Raw genomic sequence first — 24,211 nt, 5'->3', positions numbered from 1 at the left:
TTAAAGGGTAGTATGCCGACTAAGTCTTCTAATAACTAATTAGAATTATTTTTAGATGAAAATGTTTTATTCTTTAATGTATTTTGAATTGTTTGATATCAAATGAATCATTTGATATTGTTATATTTGTGGCTATTTTTATTATGTTTGTAGTTATGTAGTTATTTAACTACAAAATACAAAGAATATGTATTTACTAATAATAAATACATATTCAGTATTTATTATTAACTTATAATAAATATTGTAGACAATTTTTTAGCTCACCACACTTACGCCACTGGGTAGATCGCAATACCATGAAAAAATTAGAAGTAGCTCGTATTCTGAAAAAATTAACCCACCCCTGTGCTAGACAAAGACATTATGACTGATCGCAGAAAAAGAAACTGATTTTAAAACATTCGGTTCAGTAGTAAAGTGAGAGAGTTTTAAGTCGCAATCAAAGATACAAAATGTATTTGATTAATTGATTGATAGTGATTCTATGAAGCAATTGCCCTTTTTGGTTCTATTGCGTCAGAACATGATAAATTAAAACTTTAATATTTCCAAAAGTAGTACAAATTTCCTTATATTAAAATATTCTGATTAAATTTTTAAAGGATTAATAAGCAATTCAAAGAAAAACTACACTAAAATGGAATTGATATCATAAAGCGTTATTTTTTTATATAATTTCCTTCATAATTTTTATGGATGTCAAAATACTTATTAACTTTTCACTACTTGAAATGGCCGTTGTCGTTGAAGAGCTGTTTCATTTGTTCACACGAGCTTTTCTTTTCTTGGACCCATTTAAATGATTGACATATGTCAGCGTTTAGGCATAGTTTAAATTACTCCTTTGAGACAATCGAAAACTTAGTAAAAAGATACGTATTAATAGACAAAACAAAAATTAAAAGAATATTGTAATAAAATTACCTTAATTTTAACATGTTTAATTAAAAAAATTAATAGCAGTTGAAAGAAATAGCGTATAAAAATCAAACTATATCAAGTAAAATTTTGATTTTTAAGAGGGTATTGAAATACTTTCTGCCAAATAATTTTCTCTGAATTATTGCAAAAAATAGCAAAATTTCAGTTGATTGATTCAATTTTTAATTAATTGAATATTTAATTAACTTTTGCACTTTGTGAGGGTGACAATATTTTTTCTCTTATTTTAAAAATAAATGTGCAACATTTAATTGGAATCGATGTTCTCGTTTAGAATATGGGAGAACATATTCTAAACGAGTGACCTTACCTCAATGACTAAACGAACCTCAATGACTTTTATTTACATTAAGACTAATTATTTCGGAAGTGAAAGAGGTGTTTCTGAAAATGGAAGTTGTTGGCCAATATATAGATAAGTAGGAACAAAGAATGAACATTTTTACTGTACCAAGAACCAAGGTTTCATTACAATAGACTAGCAAAAATAAGGGAAGTGAGAAATATATAATATTGTCATTCGCAGATTTATAAAACAACACAAAAACAATTAATGCTTCTGTTTGGTTCAGTTGCATCAGAGTCATCAAAATGTTCCTACTGATTATTTAAAATTCCCACATAACAAACTATAAGTTCGTACTTTCTATCATAAAACAGCATTATCTTCATTTATTTGAAAGAGGAATAATTGTAAACGATAGTTAATTTCTTCAGGTATTATTAAATTGAAGAGATAAACTTTTAGTTTGTTTCAACTGATACTAACCTTTGGAATTTGCTTAAAAAAATTCAAAGATTTGCAAAAATCTAAATTTTGTGACAAGTTTTTCTATGTTAGTATGTAGTTTTAACAACATTTGTTATCTTAATGTTATTTTTTTGCAATAAATATCAAATTGTGTGTTAACAATAAAATCACATCTGTGATTGCTTTGAAATGAAATATTTCATTATTTTTATCTAAGAATTGGAGGGAATTCGAATACACTATTTTAAATAACAAGGAATCTATATTTGTCTTCAAGTTTGAAAAGATGAACTTTTTTAATATGTATCTTTTTTATACGTAATATAACTGTCTTTTTTATACGTAATATAACTGAGTAAATGAGTCTAAAGTTTAAAGTTTTTTTTCTTTATAAATATTACAAATTGATGCATTCTAATTTTATTTTTGAAATGGAGTTCGTAAGACTTAAATAACGGTTCGGATTGTCACATGAATAGATTCTATTCATAAGTTTTCAGACGATTCCTTCCAAATTTAATTTTTTTTTATATTTTGTATTACTGGTTCATAATTGTATTTATTACGAATAAATTAACAGAAATAAGTTTTGACGGAACTAAACATTTAAGAAAACTGATAAATTGGGGTACCATCTGCAATATTATATTATTAAACTAAAATGTCATTTTGCATGGAATTCATATTAAATCGATTGAAATAGGCACTTCAGTGGAACTAAATTTTAGTATGGATGGTAACTTCTTTTCTATTTTCTTCTACTTTTTCTGTGGGCTGCAGTGAAGTTGTAGTAAGCTGATCTGGTGTACGTTATATCTGTCAGGATCAAACATCTGATGTGGTTGTGGAAGCTTGGAGAGGGGGTTGCCACCTCATATGTTGTCCTCGTCATCTCACCATGGTTCAAAATTATGAGGGCCCGTCCCAAAGTAGCCCTAGCGTTGCTTTGAAACGAGACGTTAATATAACTAAATGAAATCTACTTCTTTTGTACGGCTATCTTTTATTGTGAAATGATATATAACTCACTGCATATTTTTATAAAATTTTGATTTTGAAATGCAATTAAACGAAGAAGATTTATCCTTGCGTGCAACGAAAAAATAAAAAAAAATATCATTTAAATCTATGATATGAAAAACTTATTTTGAAGCGCAGTGTTTAAAAAAAATTTTAAGCTCCAGATGACACCTCTTTTATGTAAATGTATTGAAATTCCATTTTAGTGCATAGTAAGAAATTGAAATTATCCGCCTCCATTACAAATCATCAGTAGGGAAAAGAATTCGAACCTTCCAGTTTTCAGACTTTGTAACTACCCATTCTGTAGCAATAGATCCAAATTTGCTTGTCTTAGAACTTTTTTCCGCTGCTAGAATTAGTTATTGAGGTGTAAGGTATGATTTAAAATTATACTGTAAGATTTAAGAATGGCATTCCAATTTTTTTCTGAGTGAATTTTCATTCAAATTTGTCATTTATGGATTCAACCGAATCTCTGGTGTATCAGATTTAGATTAAAAACTAATCTTGAACAATGTAAATAGTACATGTTATAGATATATTTTTTATACGAATTTATATATATTATATATATTTTTTATATATATTATTATTTATTATTATTTATAATTATTTATTATTATTTATTATATTATTTACATTATATATATTTCTTTATACGGATTTGGGGTGAGAAATGCCATCATTTGTATGATTGTAGAAGAAATTGTATAGAGCAACTGTATTCCTTGAAGATCGTTTAATTTCTTGGGTGCTTACTTGATGCTGCAGAATTTTATGACCTGAATACGGACGATCAGAAAATTCTATATTTATTTCGTTCGAAAAATTTGTTTATTCTTCATTTAAACAGCAATAAAAAGGCTTTCAAATGCGCTTAATTCTACTTGAAATAGTAAATCATTAGTTGTAAAATCAATGCTTCTTCATTTATTGTGACTCAGAATCAATCGGGTACTTTTCAAAAATCAAAGAAATATTTTTAAAAAAATTATTGAAATATCAGAGAATGATAATATAATAATTTAAGTTATATAAGTGAATTTTAAAACAGTTTCGTTTAAAAATTTATTTATATCAATTTATATGTTCTAAAATTGAGGTCGAAAAACACTAAACTAACAAAACTGAAAAATAGTTTTGAACATCCGAAATGGAATGTTAATAAATAGTTTTACTGGTGCCAGTAGAACATTTTGTTTGTATTGTTACCAAAATATCAAAATAAACTAGTTTTGATACTAACATTCTTATGTTAAATAATAGTAACTCGCAATACCAATTTAAGAAAAATCCGTTTCCATTTCTACAAATCATAATACTCATTAATTACGTTTCTATGTGAAAAGAAGTTGATGTTTTCTTGAGATTACAAACTGATCCCAACATATTTATCAATATTAAAAACGGAAATAATTTTATGTTTAATTATAATAAAATAAATTAAAATTGAAAAAAAATATTCATTTTAGGATTTCTTTTTGTAAACTTTTTATTATTTTTCCAAGACTTATTTCGGAACAGTTTTCTTTAACACTCCATCACAAATCACAGGCGTTACTGGAATCTTATTAAGAGTTTTCTTTAATAATTGCTTTAATCCAATCAGCTTTGTCAGCTGCATTTGCGTAGACTGTCATAGCTCCAGGTCCGGTGCAGAGGCCTGTCATGAAATTAGTTGTAGTGACAAAACTTGCAGCTCCAAAGACGTACCACTTATCACCGACTTTACACTGCAGAGGTCCGCCACTGTCACCCTAAAAATATCAACATTAAAAATAGCACAAAATAATTTAAAAAATCTAATATATATATAAATATAAATCTAATTAATTCCTTTTATCTTAATTTAAAGCATATTAACTGCATTTTAAATGATTTCTTATTACCTGATACAATTCTACCTTTTTTTATTTAGTTAATGCTACACGCTCTCTATAAAAATGCTTACATCGGCAGGCATTCACGCTCCCAGTGAATGAATAAAAATCCTTTGCAACATTCTTTTTAAGATATCTAAATTTCTTTACCTAAATCGGCACTTGTAAAAGAAATCCCTATCAGAATCTCATAGTATAAAATCACTAAGGAAAAAATGTAACTCTCTTTCGTGCTTCTGCTCTTGTATAAGGATGTGAGCGGATGTCAGTTTCATCATCGCTTCTTGTTAATAATATGTCTCCCGGATGAAATTAAGTTAAACAATTTAAAAGTGTCTCTACTACGGCCATGCTTTTCTGGGCAAGTCACGAAAAATCTGTCATGAAATAGTTAACAGAAAAATGTCGCGAGTGTAACAAAACAAATAGCATCGTGAGATGAATTGCTAAAATAATTTTCACTCGCAGCAATCTAATATTTGTTACAAGGAAGTCTTAATTGTATCTATATTTGAAGTAGAATCTGTTTGATTGACACACAAACCGCTGTGACACACCATGATTGTTTATCTGTCACTCAGTTCACAATTTTTTTTCACCGGATTTTGCTCTTTATTTCCAACCTAGTTATCGCAAAATGAAGCAGTAAAACCATGTGACTGTTGAAATATGTTTTCTATAAATGTATGAAACACTATTTCATGCGCAGAGTCATCGCCACATTTAAATTTACGCGGAATGAATTTTTTTAAATAGTAAAACTCAACTTCGAATGCATATCTAAATTCTACAGATTAAAACAACTCAAATGCACAAAACTTTTTGTAATTTTGAGTAAACGATTATTAAGTTACAAACATTTCAAAATTTCAATTTTTAATATCATATAAAAATTTTCAATTCTAAAAAATTCTGATTTTTTTTTTTTTGAATTTTTATCTGAATTTTACAAAAGGTCTCTCTAAAAAACTGCTAAAATGAAAACGGAAAACAAAACACGTCCTTCAACTTTGCATTAGCTCATTTATATATATATATATATATATATGTAGTGTACGGAGCGTCCCCCTAGCGGCGTTCGCGGTTCGGAGTGTCATCCTAACGGCGCTCGCGTCGTCTCTCAACAGCCAACAAGAAGCTATCTGATTCCCGCTCTAAGAACTGTGTTCAGTACTGTACTAGCGTCCATCGATGTAAAGCGGCCCAGCCGTTCGCCCAGATCATTAAATTTGTTTATGTTAAATTAGTGTGTGATTCTCTTAATATGAGGCATCTCTACGCATTAATCTCAACCGGGCTTTCCCCTAGGGCCAGTGAGAGATATTTAATTTGATAAATTATCCGATTAGTAGAGGCCTGTTTTTCGAGCCAGAGTTAACATACCTCTACATATATATATATATATATATATTTGTGTGTGTCTGTGTGTGCGTGTGTGTGTGTGTGTGCGTGTGTTTGACAAAATATTAAGAGGCACATTACACGACCTGCAAGCACAAAGCGTTTTGCAAGAGTTTCATTATTTCATAAAGTTGAAATTTCTATATTCAGCAATTATATCATACCCTTAAAAGATAAATAATTTCGGATAAAAATAATTGTTGTGATTTCTTACTTGTTTAAAAGCCACTTATTTTGAAATTTACTTCCTTAATTTATTCTAATTGCAGTTTTTGCTGTAAGAGAAAATCGGCATAATTCCTTTTGAATTCAAATTACAATCGAATGTCGAATTAGTAAATATTTATTATTAAAAAGAGCCATTCAAAATTAGATGTGAAAATACAACAATGATAATTATCGATTAAAATTCGTTCTTTCGTTCTGTTTTGTATTTGTTAGACACGTATTTTAAGTGATGCCACAGGCTTTATATTCATCAATGAAATCGTTTTGGTATAAGATAGTAATATCACAAAGTGCTATAGCAGGTAATATCGTTTGTGTATTGTTAATATATAATATGTGATATAATATATATTCAAAATTTCATGATATAATAATTACAAATAAAAAATATAATTATAAAATTTTGCATTTTCAAGTCAAATATTGTAAATGGAATATAATTTCTTTATGCCTCTTACATGACAGGGTGAGTTCATAGGCTTTTCGACGCAAATCTGTGTTTGTTGATCAAAACTGCAGTTCTGACTAGATTGAACGACTTGTTCCATTTGTTTCAAAACATCATCAAATCCAGAACCTAGTAGCATTAACAAAGAAGACACTTGTGAGATTTATATTACATTTATAAATATAATTATGTTTTGCATGTTCTAACTAAGTAAAACGAAACTGAAGTGGAAAGATATATATTCAAATATTCAATTAAACTAAAGATTAATATCCGGTCACCAAAATTGATTTGTCTCTGGACGATTGCTCGTCTAATGTAATCTCTTATTTTTATTATGGTTTCTGATGGCACTTGCGGTGGACAAGCCCGCTAATACGAATTCAGCAATTTTAAACTGAGAGGGAACGTCTCTTGTTTTAGTAACGCCAACTAGGGCCAAGAGTACGATTTTGCTACTCGCGCATCACATTCGCTTGCAGAGCCCCTTTTTATAAGGGGGCACATTCACACATCCCACAGATAGAACAACCATGCCCGAACCAGGACGCGAACCCAGGTTGCCCAAATAACGGGAAGACGGGCTACCCCTACGCCATGACGCCGGCTCTTACTTTTTACATTATCTTAAAAACCCTAAAAGCCGTTAATTGAATCTGTCAAAGAGTTGGCTGCTTGTCGGATGCAAGCTTGATAATTCGAAAACGCAATGATTTGAATAAATGAATTTGGGTATGTGACCTTTTAATTGTAATTATAGTTCTATGTCAGTTTATTTCCACTCTCTTGGGAAACCCGCGTTCAATATACATTTTCCATTTTCTGATACTTGTGCATTAACCACATATTAGCGATTAAATATCAAATCTTGCACATTAGATTTATATTAAAAATCGATATTGTACAATTGTTATTCGTCAATGCCACGTAATTAATATATGAGAATTTTTTATAGCACTACGAATCAACACACAGTCACGTGTTAGACTCTTAAAATAAAAATCTGAGCAATAGCGTTCCCAAGGTCCACAGTTTTATCCAAGGGAGGGAAAAACGGATGACACTTTTATTATAATGCTCGCGGGAAACTTTGAAAGAGACTTCTTCTAATGATTTTAAATGAAATTTCCCTTTAGGGATTTTTACCTCTGCTTTCTCCCCATCCTGTTACATAGCAGTGCCAACCTGGTTGGGCAACCCATCCTAGTTGAGCCAAGCACGCTGGTTGAACTCCTTCGTTGAATGTCACAGGTGCGTTTAACTTAATAAGACTGATGTCATGGGTAAAAGACATTCTTCGGACCTAAAAAAATCAGTCAGGAAAGCAGTAGATAAGAAATTGTTCTGTCATTTATGTTATGTTTGTGAATTTTATTCTTAATTCACATTTACGTTAAACCTTTGATTTAACAGTTCTCAAATCAACACATTTCGGACGTACTTCCTTAGGGAAGGGTTGTACCGTGGCCGGTAATGCCCCTTAGGACTCAATCACAGTTCTCGCCAGTGTTGCTGTTGCCGCGGTCCGGTCATTCAGAATTTTCCGTGTGCCTTCCGGTGGGTCGGAGTAGTCAATTTAACTTAAGAAACTTTAACTAGGTAGTCTTTTAAGACTTAAATATTTTTAAAATGCAATTATAAAGAGTTTTTGTTATTAATATGTATACTGAATAGTTTAATTTTGCTTTATACTGAAAATTTCAACACTCTTTTTAAAATATTATTCATAATCGATGATTCCAATGTTGTGGAAGCCATTCAGCCCAGTGACTTCATTAAATTCTTCCCAATTACTCTTGATTTAGGGCATGAAAAAAGCATGCAGAACTGCAAAAATGTATTAGCAATTATTTATAAAATTAATGAAATTTCTTTAAGTTTATAATTTCTTTTGTAAAATTATGAATAGTTTTTGTAACTATTCTGTTGTGAAACGGTTTGGATTGATTTCAATATTATCAAAAATTACACACATTTACGACAGTAGGCAAGAATGAATGAATTGATAAAAGGTTGATTTTCAATTGAAGAATTATAGTCAACTTGATACATCTTGGATTTGAAAACTAAAATCAATTAATTATAAAAGCTGTAATATAATAACAAATTAAAATAATTTTTAAAAGGACGCTTTTATTGATATACTAAACAGAAGAACTTGTTTATTTATTTTGATTTTCAGCATTTTAATCTGGAGATCTATTGATTTTCAGATTCACTACCAGATGGCGCCATTTATATGGAATGAAAATCATATTTTATGAAAACTTAACTGATAAGCTATTTCCTTAAAATATTTAAATAGTATTTTGCACAAAATTTCAAACTTTAAACAACTTTTAAATTAGAAAGATGCGGAGGAAAATTCATTTTCAAAATTTAAATTCTATAGACATGAAACATATCAAGTTGTAGGAAAACATTTACAATATAAAATGAATAAAATTATAAAATAAATAATAAAAAAAATCTATCAATGTTTAGGATATTATGCGCCAAAGGAGTTTGGAGGGTATATATTTTTTCTGATATGTTGAGTTTGGATTATTATATTTTGTACATATGCTTAATAAACTTTAAGATCTTTAAATGCAAACATTTTCCAACAACTTGTAGTTTTGGAATCTACCACACTGAAGTTACTTTCGGAAATTTATAAAACAAATGAAAAAATAATAATTCTGAAAAGTTTATTTAATATTTTTAATGGCTTATTACTACCTCAGAGTAAGCCAGCAAGCAAAAAAAAAAAACATAATTAGTAACATTAGGCATTCCATTTTTAAAATCTAAAAGTCAAGTATCTTTTCCTAGTTTAGTTAATATAACTAAATAAACGTCCCGTTTTTAAAACGTCGTTTTAACGTCCCGTTTTTAAAAGCAACACTAGTGGTATTTGGAAACGGAACTCGTAATTTTGGACCACGGTCAGATGACGAGGATGACACCTGAGCTGGCACCCCCGCCTCCAAACATCTTTCCCTAAGCGTCTTCTTGACAAGCAAACTAATGCGTGGTTTCTTAGAATATATTACAAATTTTTCTATATATTTCTCAAGAATTTTTGAAAACGGCACTAATACTCTATCCCAAACACTTTCGAATACGTGATAATTCTTTCATATTACATGGGTTTTATAATGCCCACTATAGCTGAACAAAGGTTGTAATTTGAAAGCACCCTTTGGTAGAAAAGCTGTCGGTCGAAAAGTAGAAGGAAACTCAATATAAAATTTTTTAACTGTTAATCTCTTAATTAGATGAGTTTCTAAAATTGAATGCATTCAGTAATCTAAATGTATATATGTATTATTCTATTTCAAATTGTTGACGTGCAGTTAAAGTTCGTTTCCGCATTATTCAAGGCTTTCACCAAAGTGATATACAAACCAAAGAGCTGTACCCGCGAATTCTGATTTAAAATTTTAATTAAAAAAAACAGTTCTTAAAAATAGGCATTTATTAATACAAATAAAGTAATTCCTAAAAATTTAATAATTTCAATTCTTTTGTCTTTGATTTATAATTCATTATTATAAATATAGAAATATCTTGAAATCATCTCAAAATAGCGATACAAATATGCTGTAAAAATTAATTTAATTAATCGATAATTAAATTCTGATATTTTTAAAAGGGCATTTTTTTCCTATGTCAGAATTCAATTAAATCATTGTTAATCAAATTTATATACTCTGAGTAGTTTTTCTCGAATTCCTGTAAACGATATATTTTTATATATTTAACCTATAATTTTGTTTCTATGTTTGCACTACAGTACACTCCCGATTATCCGCGGAATTGGGTGGCGCGGCCGCCGCGGATAACAAAAATCGCGGATAATCCGAAAAAAGCTAAAAACGGGTATAGCAAAAGAGAAAACAGTCATTCCAACTTTGAAGAATAGTTTTATGTACAATAAAACGTAAAATAAACAGCAGGAAATGTTTCACTAACGCTTAATATTTTAGTATATCAGTCAAAACTAACCTAAAAGGCATTTTGTTAATGAAAACAGAAAAGTGCTTTCTACTTACGAGAGGCGTCAAGGATGCACAGAAAAATTAATACATATGTACTGTTTTAATACTGTAATGTATTATGTAATTACAAAAGCATAACTGTAAAACTACACCTTTTTGAAGAAATCAATCATTTGTGTTGGCTTCTTGCTTTGGAAGCATTTTCTCTTTGCTTGGAAGCAAAAAAAAAAAAAAAAATAAATAAATAAAAAAATAAATAAATAAAAATAAAAAATAAAAACTTTAGTGTGGCAGGCGTGGATATTCGGGAGTCTACTATATTTTAGATATTATATTTAGATTTATTATTATATTTAGATTATTTTATATTATATTTAGATTTTTAGTTTGAGTCTTTGCAATGCGCATGTTTCTTGAAACGTGATATTATTAACGTCCTGTGAAAATTAATTATATTTTTAAGAAAAGAATACAAATGGCTATTTTTATAATCTATTTAAATCTGAAAGTAAATAATTTTTTTTTGGAAATTAAGCTTAAATTTGCAGAAATACAGCGATTGATTTTTGTCTTTTACATTATTATTATTAAATAAATCAATATTCAAAAATTATGAATATTTAAGGAATTTTTCGGGTGTATAAATAATAAACATCTTTCTTACATCTTCTCCTTCTAGGTTTGGATATGCGATCACTTTCGCACTAGTTCGAACCTGCTCATATGGAGTTTTTCTAAACTTGCCGTGGGATCCCAAAACGACTTTAATTGTTCCAGGAATATAGCCCCTTGAAAAAAAATTCAAAAAGGAAGTCTGAGTGTTGAAATATTAGTTAGATTTTATTAAAGATACATATTGGAATTGAAGATTAGAATTCTCAATATGCAAGATGAATACAAATGAGGGATCCGATTTAAAAAAATCATATTTTCGAAACTACTGCGCACATTACAATAAGTGATACATGAATTTAAAGAGAAATATATCAAGTTTTTTTCAATTACAAATATTCTATGCGTGATTCTCTTGTTACACGGTATACGTCCAACCTGTAATTCAGCTCGTTTCAAACATTTTGTAGCATCACTCTTTCAATGGTTCTGAATACTGTACAAATGCGTTCTTAAAGTTCTGACAGTGGTTTCGGCATTGGTAGAGCATAAAAAAAATGGCTTTGAAGTAATCCCCACAAAAAAATGTCAGAACTTAAAGAACGCATTTGTGTAGCATTCAAAACCATTGACAGAGGGATGCTACAAAATATTTAGAACGAGCTGGATTACAGGTTGGACGTATACCGTGTAACAATAGAATCACGCATCGAATATTTGTAACTGAAAAAAAAACTTGGTATATTTCTCTTTAAATTTATATATCACTTATTGGAATACGTGCAGTAGTTTCAAAAATATGATTTTTTAAAATCGGGTCCATCATTTGTACTCACTCTGTATAATAATAAAATGTATTAGGCTGTTTTTTTTACAAGTGATGACGTCAATCCGTGACGTCATAGTTATATGATAAATAAAATTTCTCACATAATAAGCCTGATGTTACCCGTTCCAATCCAGATTTTGATTTTACTGATGGTCAGGTCCAATTGTCATGAGCAGAATTTTGAAATTAGTATTTCAGAAACTGGAAAGTAGTCGATTTATTTAGCATTTATAGTTAGGTCAAGCATGATTATCGATGTTTCAAGATTATTTCGTTGTTATTGCTTATCCCCCTTGGATTGAACATCAATTCAAACAAAGTCTTTATGGGGGAAAGAAGGGTGCAATAGCTTCTGAAGGTAGGGAGCCCTGAGCAACCGAGGGCAGAAGTCTGACTTGAGCTCATATGAAGGTGACACTCACACACTTGCTGCATAATCCCTTTTTTATAGAGGGGTGGGGGCTCTTTCACACACCTCACAGATAGAACACAGGGTTAAGAACAACCATGCCGGAACCAAGACTCAAACCAGGGACGCCCAGATCTCGGAGAAGACACGCTACCCTTTGGCCATGACGTCGGCAGAATTAGCTTACTTTTGTCATGTTTTTATTGTTGTGGCTCTAAAAAGTGAATGGATAGTGAGCAACTGTTCCCTGTTTTAGTTCGGGGTTTGATGATATTAAATCAACAATTTGTCATAATTCGGAATAGGAAAGAAAGTTTATCAGCCGTATTACCAGCCGGAACTTTTCAGGACAAACATAAATGCCTCCAAGGTTATCACGGCACTACATGTGCGTATTCGTGCATAATTTTTCGACTTTATAAGTCTGAAAAAAAATCAATTACGTTCTCCAACAAAAATAATTTTGCAACAAAAGGTCACCCAAGTACATCTGGGCAAATGTATTATTCCCCTGATTTAAAGACAGTTCACGACGATGAATAAAGTACAGACTATACAAAATTCTAAGGAAAGATATTCAAAATAGGTTCCGGTAGAAAAGTAAATGAAAAAATAAATTGCAACCGTTGACCTTAAAAAAATGTAACTGCTGTAGATTAATCATGCTTAATAAAGTGTAATAGCTGCCATTTTATTAATACACCAGTTGTAAGCAAAGTAGAAATATTTCGGAGCTTGCAATTAAGCAGAAATTGATAGAAATGTAACTCTAAAATTAAAAAACCATCAAAGTTACAAGATAATGATCTATATTTCCTTCAACTGGTCTGAAAACTGAAAACAGCTACGTTTTTTACGCACATTTTAAAATTAAATTTTGATTGCATAAAATTTTTCGCGCTCGTGACCTGATTTGTGATATGTAATGTTCACTTTCAAGGCAAAATAAATTAGCTAAGCGATTGAATTTTATATATATTGATCAGGAATAAAAGCTAAAATATTAATAAAGAAATACATATTGTAATAGCTGGCTTGAAATACAAATTTGAAATTCAAAATGCTGGCTCGAATATATCATCAAATCGATAGATTTGTAAGACTTCTTGTTTAATACATATTGGGAGATATCTTGTTCCTACTCAGTTAGCCTCTCGGTACCATAGTCTGATGAAACCTTCATTCCTTGAAAGAGGAAGTAAATTAATACTAACCAATTCAGGGTTATATTAGGGATGCAAGTTACACCCGATTTAGCCAGAGGCCATACAGGAAACTTGATGGGTCGCCGAAGAGCAACCCCACATAGCATGAAGGAACAAACGGCATTTGATAGTAATGGACACTTGCAAACAACAAAGAACCCTCTAGAGAAAACGCATACTGACACAGAAAAATGAATAGAAAATAAAAGTCCATTACATTTTCCTTTACATATAAGTTGTGAAACATTAAAAATGCATAAAATGCATTAATGTTCTTTAACTTTTTACATTAGCGAAGAACTAAAGACAAGATCTTTGACAAAATATCCCAAATAGAAGATTTAATGACTGGAATTTTTATGAGTTCTTCGACATCAAGAGACATCCAATTCCTTGGCCATCTGAGTCTCTGTTCTCGTCATAGTACACAAGCTTTGATCACGTGTTTATAGATCTTTCTTCGGTGCCACATTGACAAGTCGAACTTTTATCAAAGAAACGACTTTAAACAATGTCCTATGTATACTAGGTTAAGATAAAAATCATCCTCAATTCGGTTAACAGACTCGAATCTTTCTTCCACATTTGAGTTTGACGATTATAATAAGGCTTATTATGTCTTGGAAGAGAATGAACTATTATCCAACTGCTCACTGAAAGTTCGTCGTGAACTTCAGTAGTGAATTTTATATCAAGGAGCATTTTTAAGAAATGCTTTATACTTTGAGATCGATTTTCAGCAATATTTCATATTCCAGTGCTATAACTTATGTGAAGTGCAATAAATCTTGCTATTAAATGCTTGCATGTATTTTGATCTTTTTTTCACTTTAAAAAGGCATTTATTGAGAAAAAGTAGTACAATATATATCAATAAAATTATTTTCCATCATTTTCTACAACTTTTTCCCATTTTTGTCCAATAAGTCTTGCAATTAATTGATTGTCTTCGAATTTTTTTTCCTTCTCTAGGCTTTCTTTGTCATTGACATCGAAATCACCCCTCTTTAATCGTTGAAACCAAAATCGACAATTGGAATATGGCGGGGCAGCATCACCGTAAGTTTCTAAAAGTTTCTCATGGGCTTAGGCAGCAGATTTATTCAAATCAAACAAAAAAAGGAAATGAATGTCGAAAATGCAATTTGGAGCATTCCATGATTGGGGTCTTTATACACTGAATAACTCAATAATACTAAATAGAAATTTTTCAAAATAATAAGTAAATAAAGTAACAGTAAATTAGTAAAAGTCAAAACAATTCTCATTTATATAGATACTTTGCACGTTTACCAATAGATGTCGCTGATTAAAATACACGCAAGAAGCATTTAATAACAATTATAGTGAAATGACTATTGCTGTCAGCATTCTCTCATAGATGAAAAAATTTCATTCCGGATTAATTTGTTTCGGAATAAGGTTTCTTGTAATATTCTTTATTAATCGATTTTTCGTTGATACTTTATAAGCGACTCACGCTATAGGAATGGAATGTGAAGTAGCATAGCAATATCTATGAAAAAAATCAGACAAAAGGCATATAAAGACACAGGATAAAACATCCTATTTAGATGAAAGTTATCGATTGAGTGTTTTTTTTGGAAAAATGGTGATATTATTTTATGGAAAACTCTTACCCGACAATACAATGTGAGGCAGTAAGTACCCATTGAGAGTTAATGAGTGTTCCTCCGCAGAAATGGCCATTAGGCTCGCTGAACGTCGTCTGCAGGGAGACTTGCCATGGCCAGCTGTTTGGAACTGCAGCTTCTCCTCCTACCATGCGGTCACCGTCAAAAACAGTCTTTGGTTTAAAATGCTGGACACCACATTCTTTTGGGAAAAGCGTTACCTTGTGATCTAAAAAGAAAAAGAAGCCCTAACAATTCGAGAGGTTATTCAATAAAACAAATATTAAACATTCAGTATAAGTTCTTGTAGAAAAAGAGAAGTTCTGCTTTCTCTCATGGCAAGTGAAACGTATAAAGAACAAAATGCAATGTAAAAAAAAATGACTCTTTTAACGAGCGATGTTTCGCAAAATGAATGCCGAAGAGATATCTTCTACATATGTCTGGATTATGTCAGTATTTAATGCTAGTTTTTTAAATGTTATTTTTTTTTTCAAATTAAAAGCAAAACTGTAAAATATATAGTTAATTAAAGCATCGAAAAAATGCGACACACTTTGGTAATTGAAATGATTTCACATTTCGATATGAGGAAGAAGTATTTCAGTGATACGCGACCACAAAGACAAGGGACGCCAGGATTCTGTGTCACTGCAAGAAGTTGTCGAGATTCGTCAAGAGAGAAAGTGAAAACTGCCTCAGTATAGGATCACCTATCAAGTGAAATAATGAAGCGCCGAAAGTATGAAAAACTGATTTCACATTTGCTGAGAATAACCACCCTATTAAGAGAGTAGCTATGCACGCTATAAAATTATTTAGCAGTAATGCTGTGTTTCATTTTCACCGAATTTCAATGTATGAATGAAAACAAATGTTAAAAATAACTTTGTAAAAATCATGTACTATAAATGATAAATTACACTATTATAAATCCATTTCAGTATTTTTTTCCCCCATGGATCCATTATCCAATTTTACATCATTCCTATGGAAAAAATTGTTTAACTGAACAAGAATCCAGTATGCAAAACTGATTCCACATTTGCTGAGAATAACCACCCTATTAAGAGAGTAGCTATGCATGCTATAAAATTATTTAGCAATAATGCTGTGTTTCATTTTCACCGAATTTCAATGTATGAATGAAAACAAATGTTAAAAGTAACTTTGTAAAAATCATGTGTTATAAATGATAAATTGCACTATTATAAATCCATTTCAGTATTTTTTCCCCCGAATGGAACCATTATCCAATTTTACATCATTCCTATCTAAAAAATTGTTTAACTGAACAAGAATCCAGTATGCAAAACTGATTCCACATTTGCTGAGAATAACCACCCTATTAAGAGAGTAGCTATGCACGCTATAAAATTATTTAGCAATAATGCTGTGTTTCATTTTCACCGAATTTCAATGTATGAATGAAAACAAATGTTAAAAGTAACTTTGTAAAAATCATGTGTTATAAATGATAAATTGCACTATTATAAATCCATTTCAGTATTTTTTCCCCCGAATGGAACCATTATCCAATTTTACATCATTCCTATGGAAAAAATTGTTTAACTGAACAAGAATCCAGTATGCAAAACTGATTCCACATTTGCTGAGAATAACCACCCTATTAAGAGAGTAGCTATGCATGCTATAAAATTATTTAGCAATAATGCTGTGTTTCATTTTTACCGAATTTCAATGTATGAATGAAAACAAATGTTAAAAGTAACTTTGTAAAAATCATGTGTTATAAATGATAAATTGCACTATTATAAATCCATTTCAGTATTTTTTCCCCCGAATGGAACCATTATCCAATTTTACATCATTCCTATGGAAAAAATTGTTTAACTGAACAAGAATCCAGTATGCAAAACTGATTCCACATTTGCTGAGAATAACCACCCTATTAAGAGAGTAGCTATGCACGCTATAAAATTACTTAGCAATAATGCTGTGTTTCATTTTCGCCGAATTCCAATGTATGGATGAAAACAAATGTTAAAAGTAGCTTTGTAAAAATCATGTGTTATAAATGATAAATTGCACTATTATAAATCCATTTCAGTATTTTTTCCCCCGAATGGAACCATTATCCAATTTTACATCATTCCTATGGAAAAAATTGTTTAACTGAACAAGAATCCAGTATGCAAAACTGATTCCACATTTGCTGAGAATAACCACTCTATTAAGAGAGTAGCTATGCACGCTATAAAATTACTTAGCAATAATGCTGTGTTTCATTTTCGCCGAATTTCAATGTATGGATGAAAACAAATGTTAAAAGTAGCTTTGTAAAAATTATGTGTTCTAAATGATAAATTACACTATTATAAATCCATTTCAGTATTTTTTCCTCCAATGGAACCATTATCCTATTTTACATCATTACTATGGAAAAATTGTTTAACTGAACAAGCATTACGAGCATGATTCAGAAACAAATGATATTCGTTAAATGCGGTTCTACTGTTCTCGTTTTTTGATATTTTCTCTGTCACATAAGTTTATATTAAAGCTTTCTAGATATATGAACTATATCAATTCAAGATCTTCACTTGTGGCTAAGAGACGTGATAAAAAGTCGCATTATAATGTCAAGAATAGAAAAGCAATACTCAATTGTATTAGTATACTATTCAGACTCTTCAGAACAATAAATATATAATATTATTTCAATAAAATGTAAGCTTTATTTAAAAAACTATGCTCATTTAAAAAGTCAATTTTTAATTTGTCTCTATGCGTTATTTGGAAAAATGCAAACAAGACGTAAATGCAAACAAAATGACAAAAAAAAGTTGTAAATTCGGATCTCAACAATGCGCTCTTCGAAAATGCAAATATATATGTTTAATTTCAATAATTTAATCAATGTAGTTAACTGAGAGGGTACTAAAAATGAAAAATAGTTCAAATAACTTAGGTAAAAGTAAAAGTAGTAGTTATTTATTACGAATAGAGTTCTTTAATAATTAAAATATTAGATCTCTACAAATAATAAAAACGAATCTGGGCATCTGTCAGTTTCTTGAGGACAGATTGTAGAACTTAGAACTTCCAAATTTGGCACTTTGTTTGAAATGTGGAAATGTTCATACAAGGGCGATTTTTTACTTAGATTTTATTATGCATTTTTAATTTATTAAAAATGAGCTTAATTTTTGTTAAATGACCCATATAATTTTATCTGCGTGGAATTCTGGTATTATGTGACTTGGTTCCCTTATTGTTCATGTTCAGAATGAACAAAATAAAATTGAGGATAATATAACAACTCTGCTTAAAATTCTATCTCGACTTGCTTGAAATACTTTGTTGAGAGAGTTATGAGTATTGTGCATACTATGCGATAAAATTAAAATTAGATGTTAAGTAAAATATAATTATTAAGCGGAAATTATTAAAAATTTGTTCAATAGAAATAGCATTCTCGCTTGAAATGATTTATATTAGAGTAACCCCTCGAATTTAAAAATAAGAGATAGCAACTTGCTGCAATTTTCTTCATCAGTTCCGTCGCCGCAGTTGTCAACGCCATCACATTTCTGCTCAGGTTTGTAACAGTTTCGGTTTGTGCACTGGATGTAACCACTTTCACAGAGTTCTGGAATAGGGAAAAGGATAAAAAATTATTCTCTCAATGGATTTATACTTTATTCTAATTGCTACCTAGGATTCAAAATTTTTGTCTCCTTTTTTGATTCAACAAGTGTTTGGCCTGTTGACGTCACTCGCAAGCTACATGACTTTTCAAAAATTCGTAATTTTGACATTATAAGTTATAAAAAAAATCAGTTTTAAGCAAAATATATGTTCAAGACTGATCATTATCCAAAATTCTATTATATAAAAGATACTAAATAAATACTATATTATATAAAAGATACTAAATTTATTCCAAATACTAAAAAAACAGAATTCAAAATAGTAACAGTGTTTCAAGAATGTAACCTCCTTAATACTAGAGTTGAACTAGTATAACTAAAAGCAAACCATAATCGTGATTCATGTTGAGTTGAAATTTATACTGCATATGAATGCAATAGACAGACTGCATATGAATGCAATAGACAGACTGCATATGAATGCAATAGACAGACTGCATATGAATGCAATAGACAGATTGCATATGAATGCAATAGACAGACTGCATATGAATGCAATAGACAGATTGCATATGAATGCAACAGACACAAGCAAATGCTCTGAATTTCCCTTTGCATTCCAATTAAATTAAAGTATACAAGGTAGATTTAATTTCAAGATAAAATGTGATGCTTTTTATCAGATGTTTCATTTCTTTGTTTCTTAATTTTCCTATTTTTTTTACAGATTTTTAATTAACTATTTGTTTAATCTTTGTTACGATTTAATTTTGCTATCGATTTTTTCATTTATTTCCAAATGTATTAGAAATCTGAACAGTTTTCCCCTGGGCTTTTCTGACAATACAATATAGTTCTAAAAATTTCAGATCTCATCTGAAAATTTTAAATACGTTTTTTAAAATAAATTTAATTGAATTTTGATTCTATACGTGTAACCGTCATCTGATAGTGAATTTGAAAAAAAAAAAAATTGAGATACTATATTATTTATAGCAATGATACTTTTAATCAGATGTTTCGTTTCTTTTTTCTTAAGTTTCCTACTGTTTTTTTTATTCAATTGATTCATTTAATCCTTGATAAAATATAATTTTGTAATCGAATTTTATTTATTTCCTAGTGTAATGGAATTTTGAACAGTTTTTTTTTCTGTACATTTCCGACAGCATGACATTTTTCAAAAAGTTTCAGATCTTACCTGAAATTTTAAAAAAATGTTTTTATAAATTTAATTAAATTTTTATTATATACTGTAACGTCACCTGATATTGAATTTGAGATACTATATAATTTATACTAAACTACTAAACTCAGTGACACAACAGTCCATGTGGGCCAAGGCCTACAATGCCTATATCTGCTTTCTTGACCGAGGGCCCTGGGGGGAGAGGCATATGTTCCGGTTAAGTTGTCAGCCTAACGCGGGACCCCCAATGTTTTGTTCCCAAGCATGCTGGGTCCTCAGTTTATTGACCCACTGAAGGGATGAAAGGCTGAGACGGCTTTGCCCAGCCCGAGGATCGAACCTCGGACCTGTGCGTTGGAACTAAGCCACCGGGCTTGAACTATACAAGTTATAACGTTGAATTATGTATCACTAATATCCAATTATAAATTTGAAATTAGTGAGCAAAAAATAATAAGATGAAAAAAATGCTTCCTGTTTAATAGACCAATAAAAGTGTTATTTAAAATAATGATTTTTTTTACATTTATAATCTAAATCTACGTTCTTAAATATATTCTGGATTTGTTTTCCATAAAACTGAATATATTTTCTGATGTTTCTTTGCTGATTTCTATATTGATGTGCATTAATTAGAACCATTCTTTATTTTAAAATAAACTATATTCAGTTCTTTTTTTTTCTGCATATTCTTCATTCTTTAATCATGAGGTAGACTTACGCATAGTTGGACTCGATTCATACTCCAAAAGGAATCCTCTTCCAGCAGCCATGAAATCCGATCGAAAGAGAAGCCTAATTTCGCTCTCTCCCTCGTTGGAAAGGATGGGTTTGGGAGCTTCGTTGCCACAGAAAATACCGAGGACACTCTCCTTGTCCTTGCCGTAGACGACCAGCTGATCTTGACGACATCCTCCTGAAGGATCGATGTCGAAGTCCTTGAAAGTAATTTTGATTCTCTGGAAAAGTAAATCAGTTGAAAGATAAATAAACAATACCACAAAATTTTAATATCTGTTATTTCTTATCATTACTTGGAAATGTACAAGATTATAAAAAATCATCTTTTTTCGTAAAAAGATAATGGCAATGCTCTGCTATTTGACGGAGATAGTACAGCTGAATGGAAATTATGCCTGTAGATTACGTGCTTTTTTGATAAAATAAACAATTATAGGATTAGAAAAAGCAGAAAAATGCTCTTTAATTAATGGCTTATTAATTATTTTTATATAACCTTGAATTCTTTTTGCGATCAGTAATCTTTTTAAAGCTGAATTTTTCAGTTGTATTGAACTGAATATTTTCTCATATGCTTTCCAGCTAAATCTTTTCTAATTTAAAAGACCAGAACTAATTATCTAAATCTAGAACTAATTATCTTAAAGGCATAACCAGAAATATCTTTTATTGAATTTGTTATCGTGTTTCAAAATTTTGGTGTTTTGATTATGTGGCAAGCGTAGAAATTATGGCAGTAAAGAATGGAAAATTCAAGATATCGACAAGATCCATTTGAATGTCTGCAGAATTACCATTTGGTAAAAAAGGCAGTCTTGTTTTTATTACAAAAGACTTTTACTTTCTAATGTAATATATTTTTTATAACACTTAAATCTAGAATTGAAAAAAGTATTGAAATCCAATGGGTAGTAGTTTGTAAATAACAGTATGCTAACATGAAATTTATTAGTATTATAATTAATAGTATTTAATTAATTTAATGGTATTCAAATAGAGTCCTCAATAAAGAAATACACAACCGGAGTCCTATGAATGATAGAATTCGTAAATCACAATGTGTCAATAAAGGCAGCTGAAAACGATTATATGAGAATCATATGTATTCAGTAGTATTTAAATATATCCTCAGTACACAAATTAGGTAATAGGATTATTTATGTTATTTTTGATACTGGTTTACTGATGATGACTAGCAAATAAAGCTTTTGATTTTTAAAATGATCAAATAGTTATGTGTTTAACATTGCGATATTAATATCAAAAATAAATGCTCATAAAAATATATATATTGACATATAATAGTTTAGCATTTCACTTGACAGCTACAGATTTTTAATTGAGCTTATATGTCACTAAAGATTTACAAAGGGCATTTAAGACTTGAGATAACACATATAAAGCAGACCGTATGTAACGAATATAATGTTACAGCTTAATTTCTTTTCAATACGTTGCTGAAATATAATTTTTTTTAGTTTTACGTGTTGAAATTAACGTATTTTTCATCAATCATGTTTTCAAAAAATAATTCAGTTTGAAATCATTTATTGTTAAGTAATATCTAATTTATATCAGAGTACTTTTATGACATAAATAGAATTAACTAATCGAATTTTTATGGTATCAAGTAATCGAAAAGTTAAGATTAACTTATAGAAAGTATTTATTTAAAAAATTCAAATATCTGAATTTTCAATTATTCACAACTTACGTGACCTTGTGGGGCCCTTATTCTATATTCACACCACAATCCATTATGGTAATGTCTTTCGCCGTAAAATGGGCTTGACACAGTTCCTTTTACAGATGCATCATACTCATACAGAATGCGGCACTGAAAATCATCAATGTCCGCAGCTACAAAATAAATTAAAAACATTAAATAATTTTTAATTTCACTTTAAATTCATCATAAGTTATAAATATACGTACATGTGGAAACGAATATCATGTAGGATAATCTGTAAAAGTCTGTACAAATTGTTTTTCTTAAAATTTCATATATTTTAATACATTAAAAAACTTAATATTAAAAATTAAACTTTTCATTATATTCAGAGTGTGGAATACTAGAATACAATTGCATTAAAGGTATTTCTAAAGAGCTATACATTCCAAAAGGATTCTGGTTAATAATGTGCATGTACTGGCACAATTCTTTTAATATTTCCGATCAGTAGGAGAAAAAGTTTGCAATGGTAAGTCATTTTTTCAAATAAAGAGCCAAATGTTCACATATTAATAACATTAAATAATTTACAACATTTGATAACACTAGGATATTATTTTATAGATATATTACTGAATGCTTTTAAACGTTATTTGTAGTATTTTTCCTACGTCACGGGCTATTAATCGATATATTTGGTTAATGATAAAAAAGGAGTAGTAAGATCGATGACAATAAGTATAAAAAAATTATTAAAAATAACTTGTAATTCAAAACGAAGGAAAACTCTATTTTTCATTTCAATTGAAATTTGCGTGTTTATATGAATCATTAGAAAAAAAAAATCGCTTTGAATTTTTGAGGAAATCCATATTTTTGAAAAAAGCGTATATGGAAATTAATTTTTATTTCTATTTTCGTTTATAAAATATACAATATCAAGATAAATTTTTCTTAAAAATATATATTTGATACGAATCTTAATAATTTGTAAGATTTCATTTGATAACATAAAACTCATATTAAATTTTGTGTTGTAAAGACTTGTAAATTTCATTGATTTCAAAGCTCTAAGTGAATATGTAATTCATGTAAACTCAGGAAGAATTAATTACAATTTTCTTATTCATAATTTGATTAACTAATGTAGCAGTTCTTGCTAGTTTTAATGAAATGTTAATTATTTTTTATTCTTAATTCTATTTCCTTCTAATAGATGGATGTTATTTAATTTAAGTTATGAAATAATTAATAGAACATGGTTATATATAAATTATAATAATAATACGAGTTGGACAAAAATGTTGTTTCTTACTTGCTAAAGCAACCAACAAAGCAAGAGTAGTAAAAACTTGGAAGAATTTGGGCCCCAACATAACTGTTTGAGTGCCTTCCCAGTTATGTTAATCGAAACGAGTGATCTAGCGAGCTTTAAGAGAAAATATTCACCCAGGTGAATATTTTCTCACAATGATTCGATGTTATTTGAAAATTCTACAGATGTTACAGATATTGTCCCAAGGTTGTATCAGAGCTCGATTTCTTTGAACTTTAAACTTTCAATAGATAAATGCATGTTGAGGTTCTTTAATGTATGTATATCACTGATATTTGATGGAACTCAGTAACAAAAAGCTCATTTGATAA

The 24,211-nt window shown here is 29.8% G+C and overlaps 1 protein-coding gene across 1 annotated transcript in view; it reads right to left on the bottom strand.

Annotated features, from left to right (window-relative positions):
* LOC129962194 (ovochymase-2-like) overlaps nt 1-23,985 on the bottom strand; it is a 41,191-nt gene extending 17,206 nt beyond the window's left edge. Inside the window, exons 1-9 of the mRNA XM_056075933.1 lie at nt 23,880-23,985; nt 22,607-22,752; nt 20,873-21,110; nt 18,851-18,961; nt 15,355-15,577; nt 11,324-11,447; nt 7,823-7,979; nt 6,687-6,805; nt 4,296-4,476 (exon numbers count right to left, since the gene is read on the bottom strand). Coding sequence (XP_055931908.1) covers nt 4,296-4,476; nt 6,687-6,805; nt 7,823-7,979; nt 11,324-11,447; nt 15,355-15,577; nt 18,851-18,961; nt 20,873-21,110; nt 22,607-22,752; nt 23,880-23,940 — 1,360 coding nt within the window. The 5' untranslated portion in view covers nt 23,941-23,985. The remainder of the gene's footprint in view (nt 1-4,295; nt 4,477-6,686; nt 6,806-7,822; nt 7,980-11,323; nt 11,448-15,354; nt 15,578-18,850; nt 18,962-20,872; nt 21,111-22,606; nt 22,753-23,879) is intronic.
* Nucleotides 23,986-24,211: the final 226 nt, after the last annotated feature.

This window comes from Argiope bruennichi, chromosome 2 (genome assembly GCF_947563725.1).
Source record: "Argiope bruennichi chromosome 2, qqArgBrue1.1, whole genome shotgun sequence".
In the NCBI taxonomy this organism is placed as follows: domain Eukaryota; kingdom Metazoa; phylum Arthropoda; class Arachnida; order Araneae; family Araneidae; genus Argiope; species Argiope bruennichi.
The sequence above is the reverse complement of the archived record's forward strand: the minus strand, read 5'-3'. Positions and strand labels throughout refer to the sequence as shown.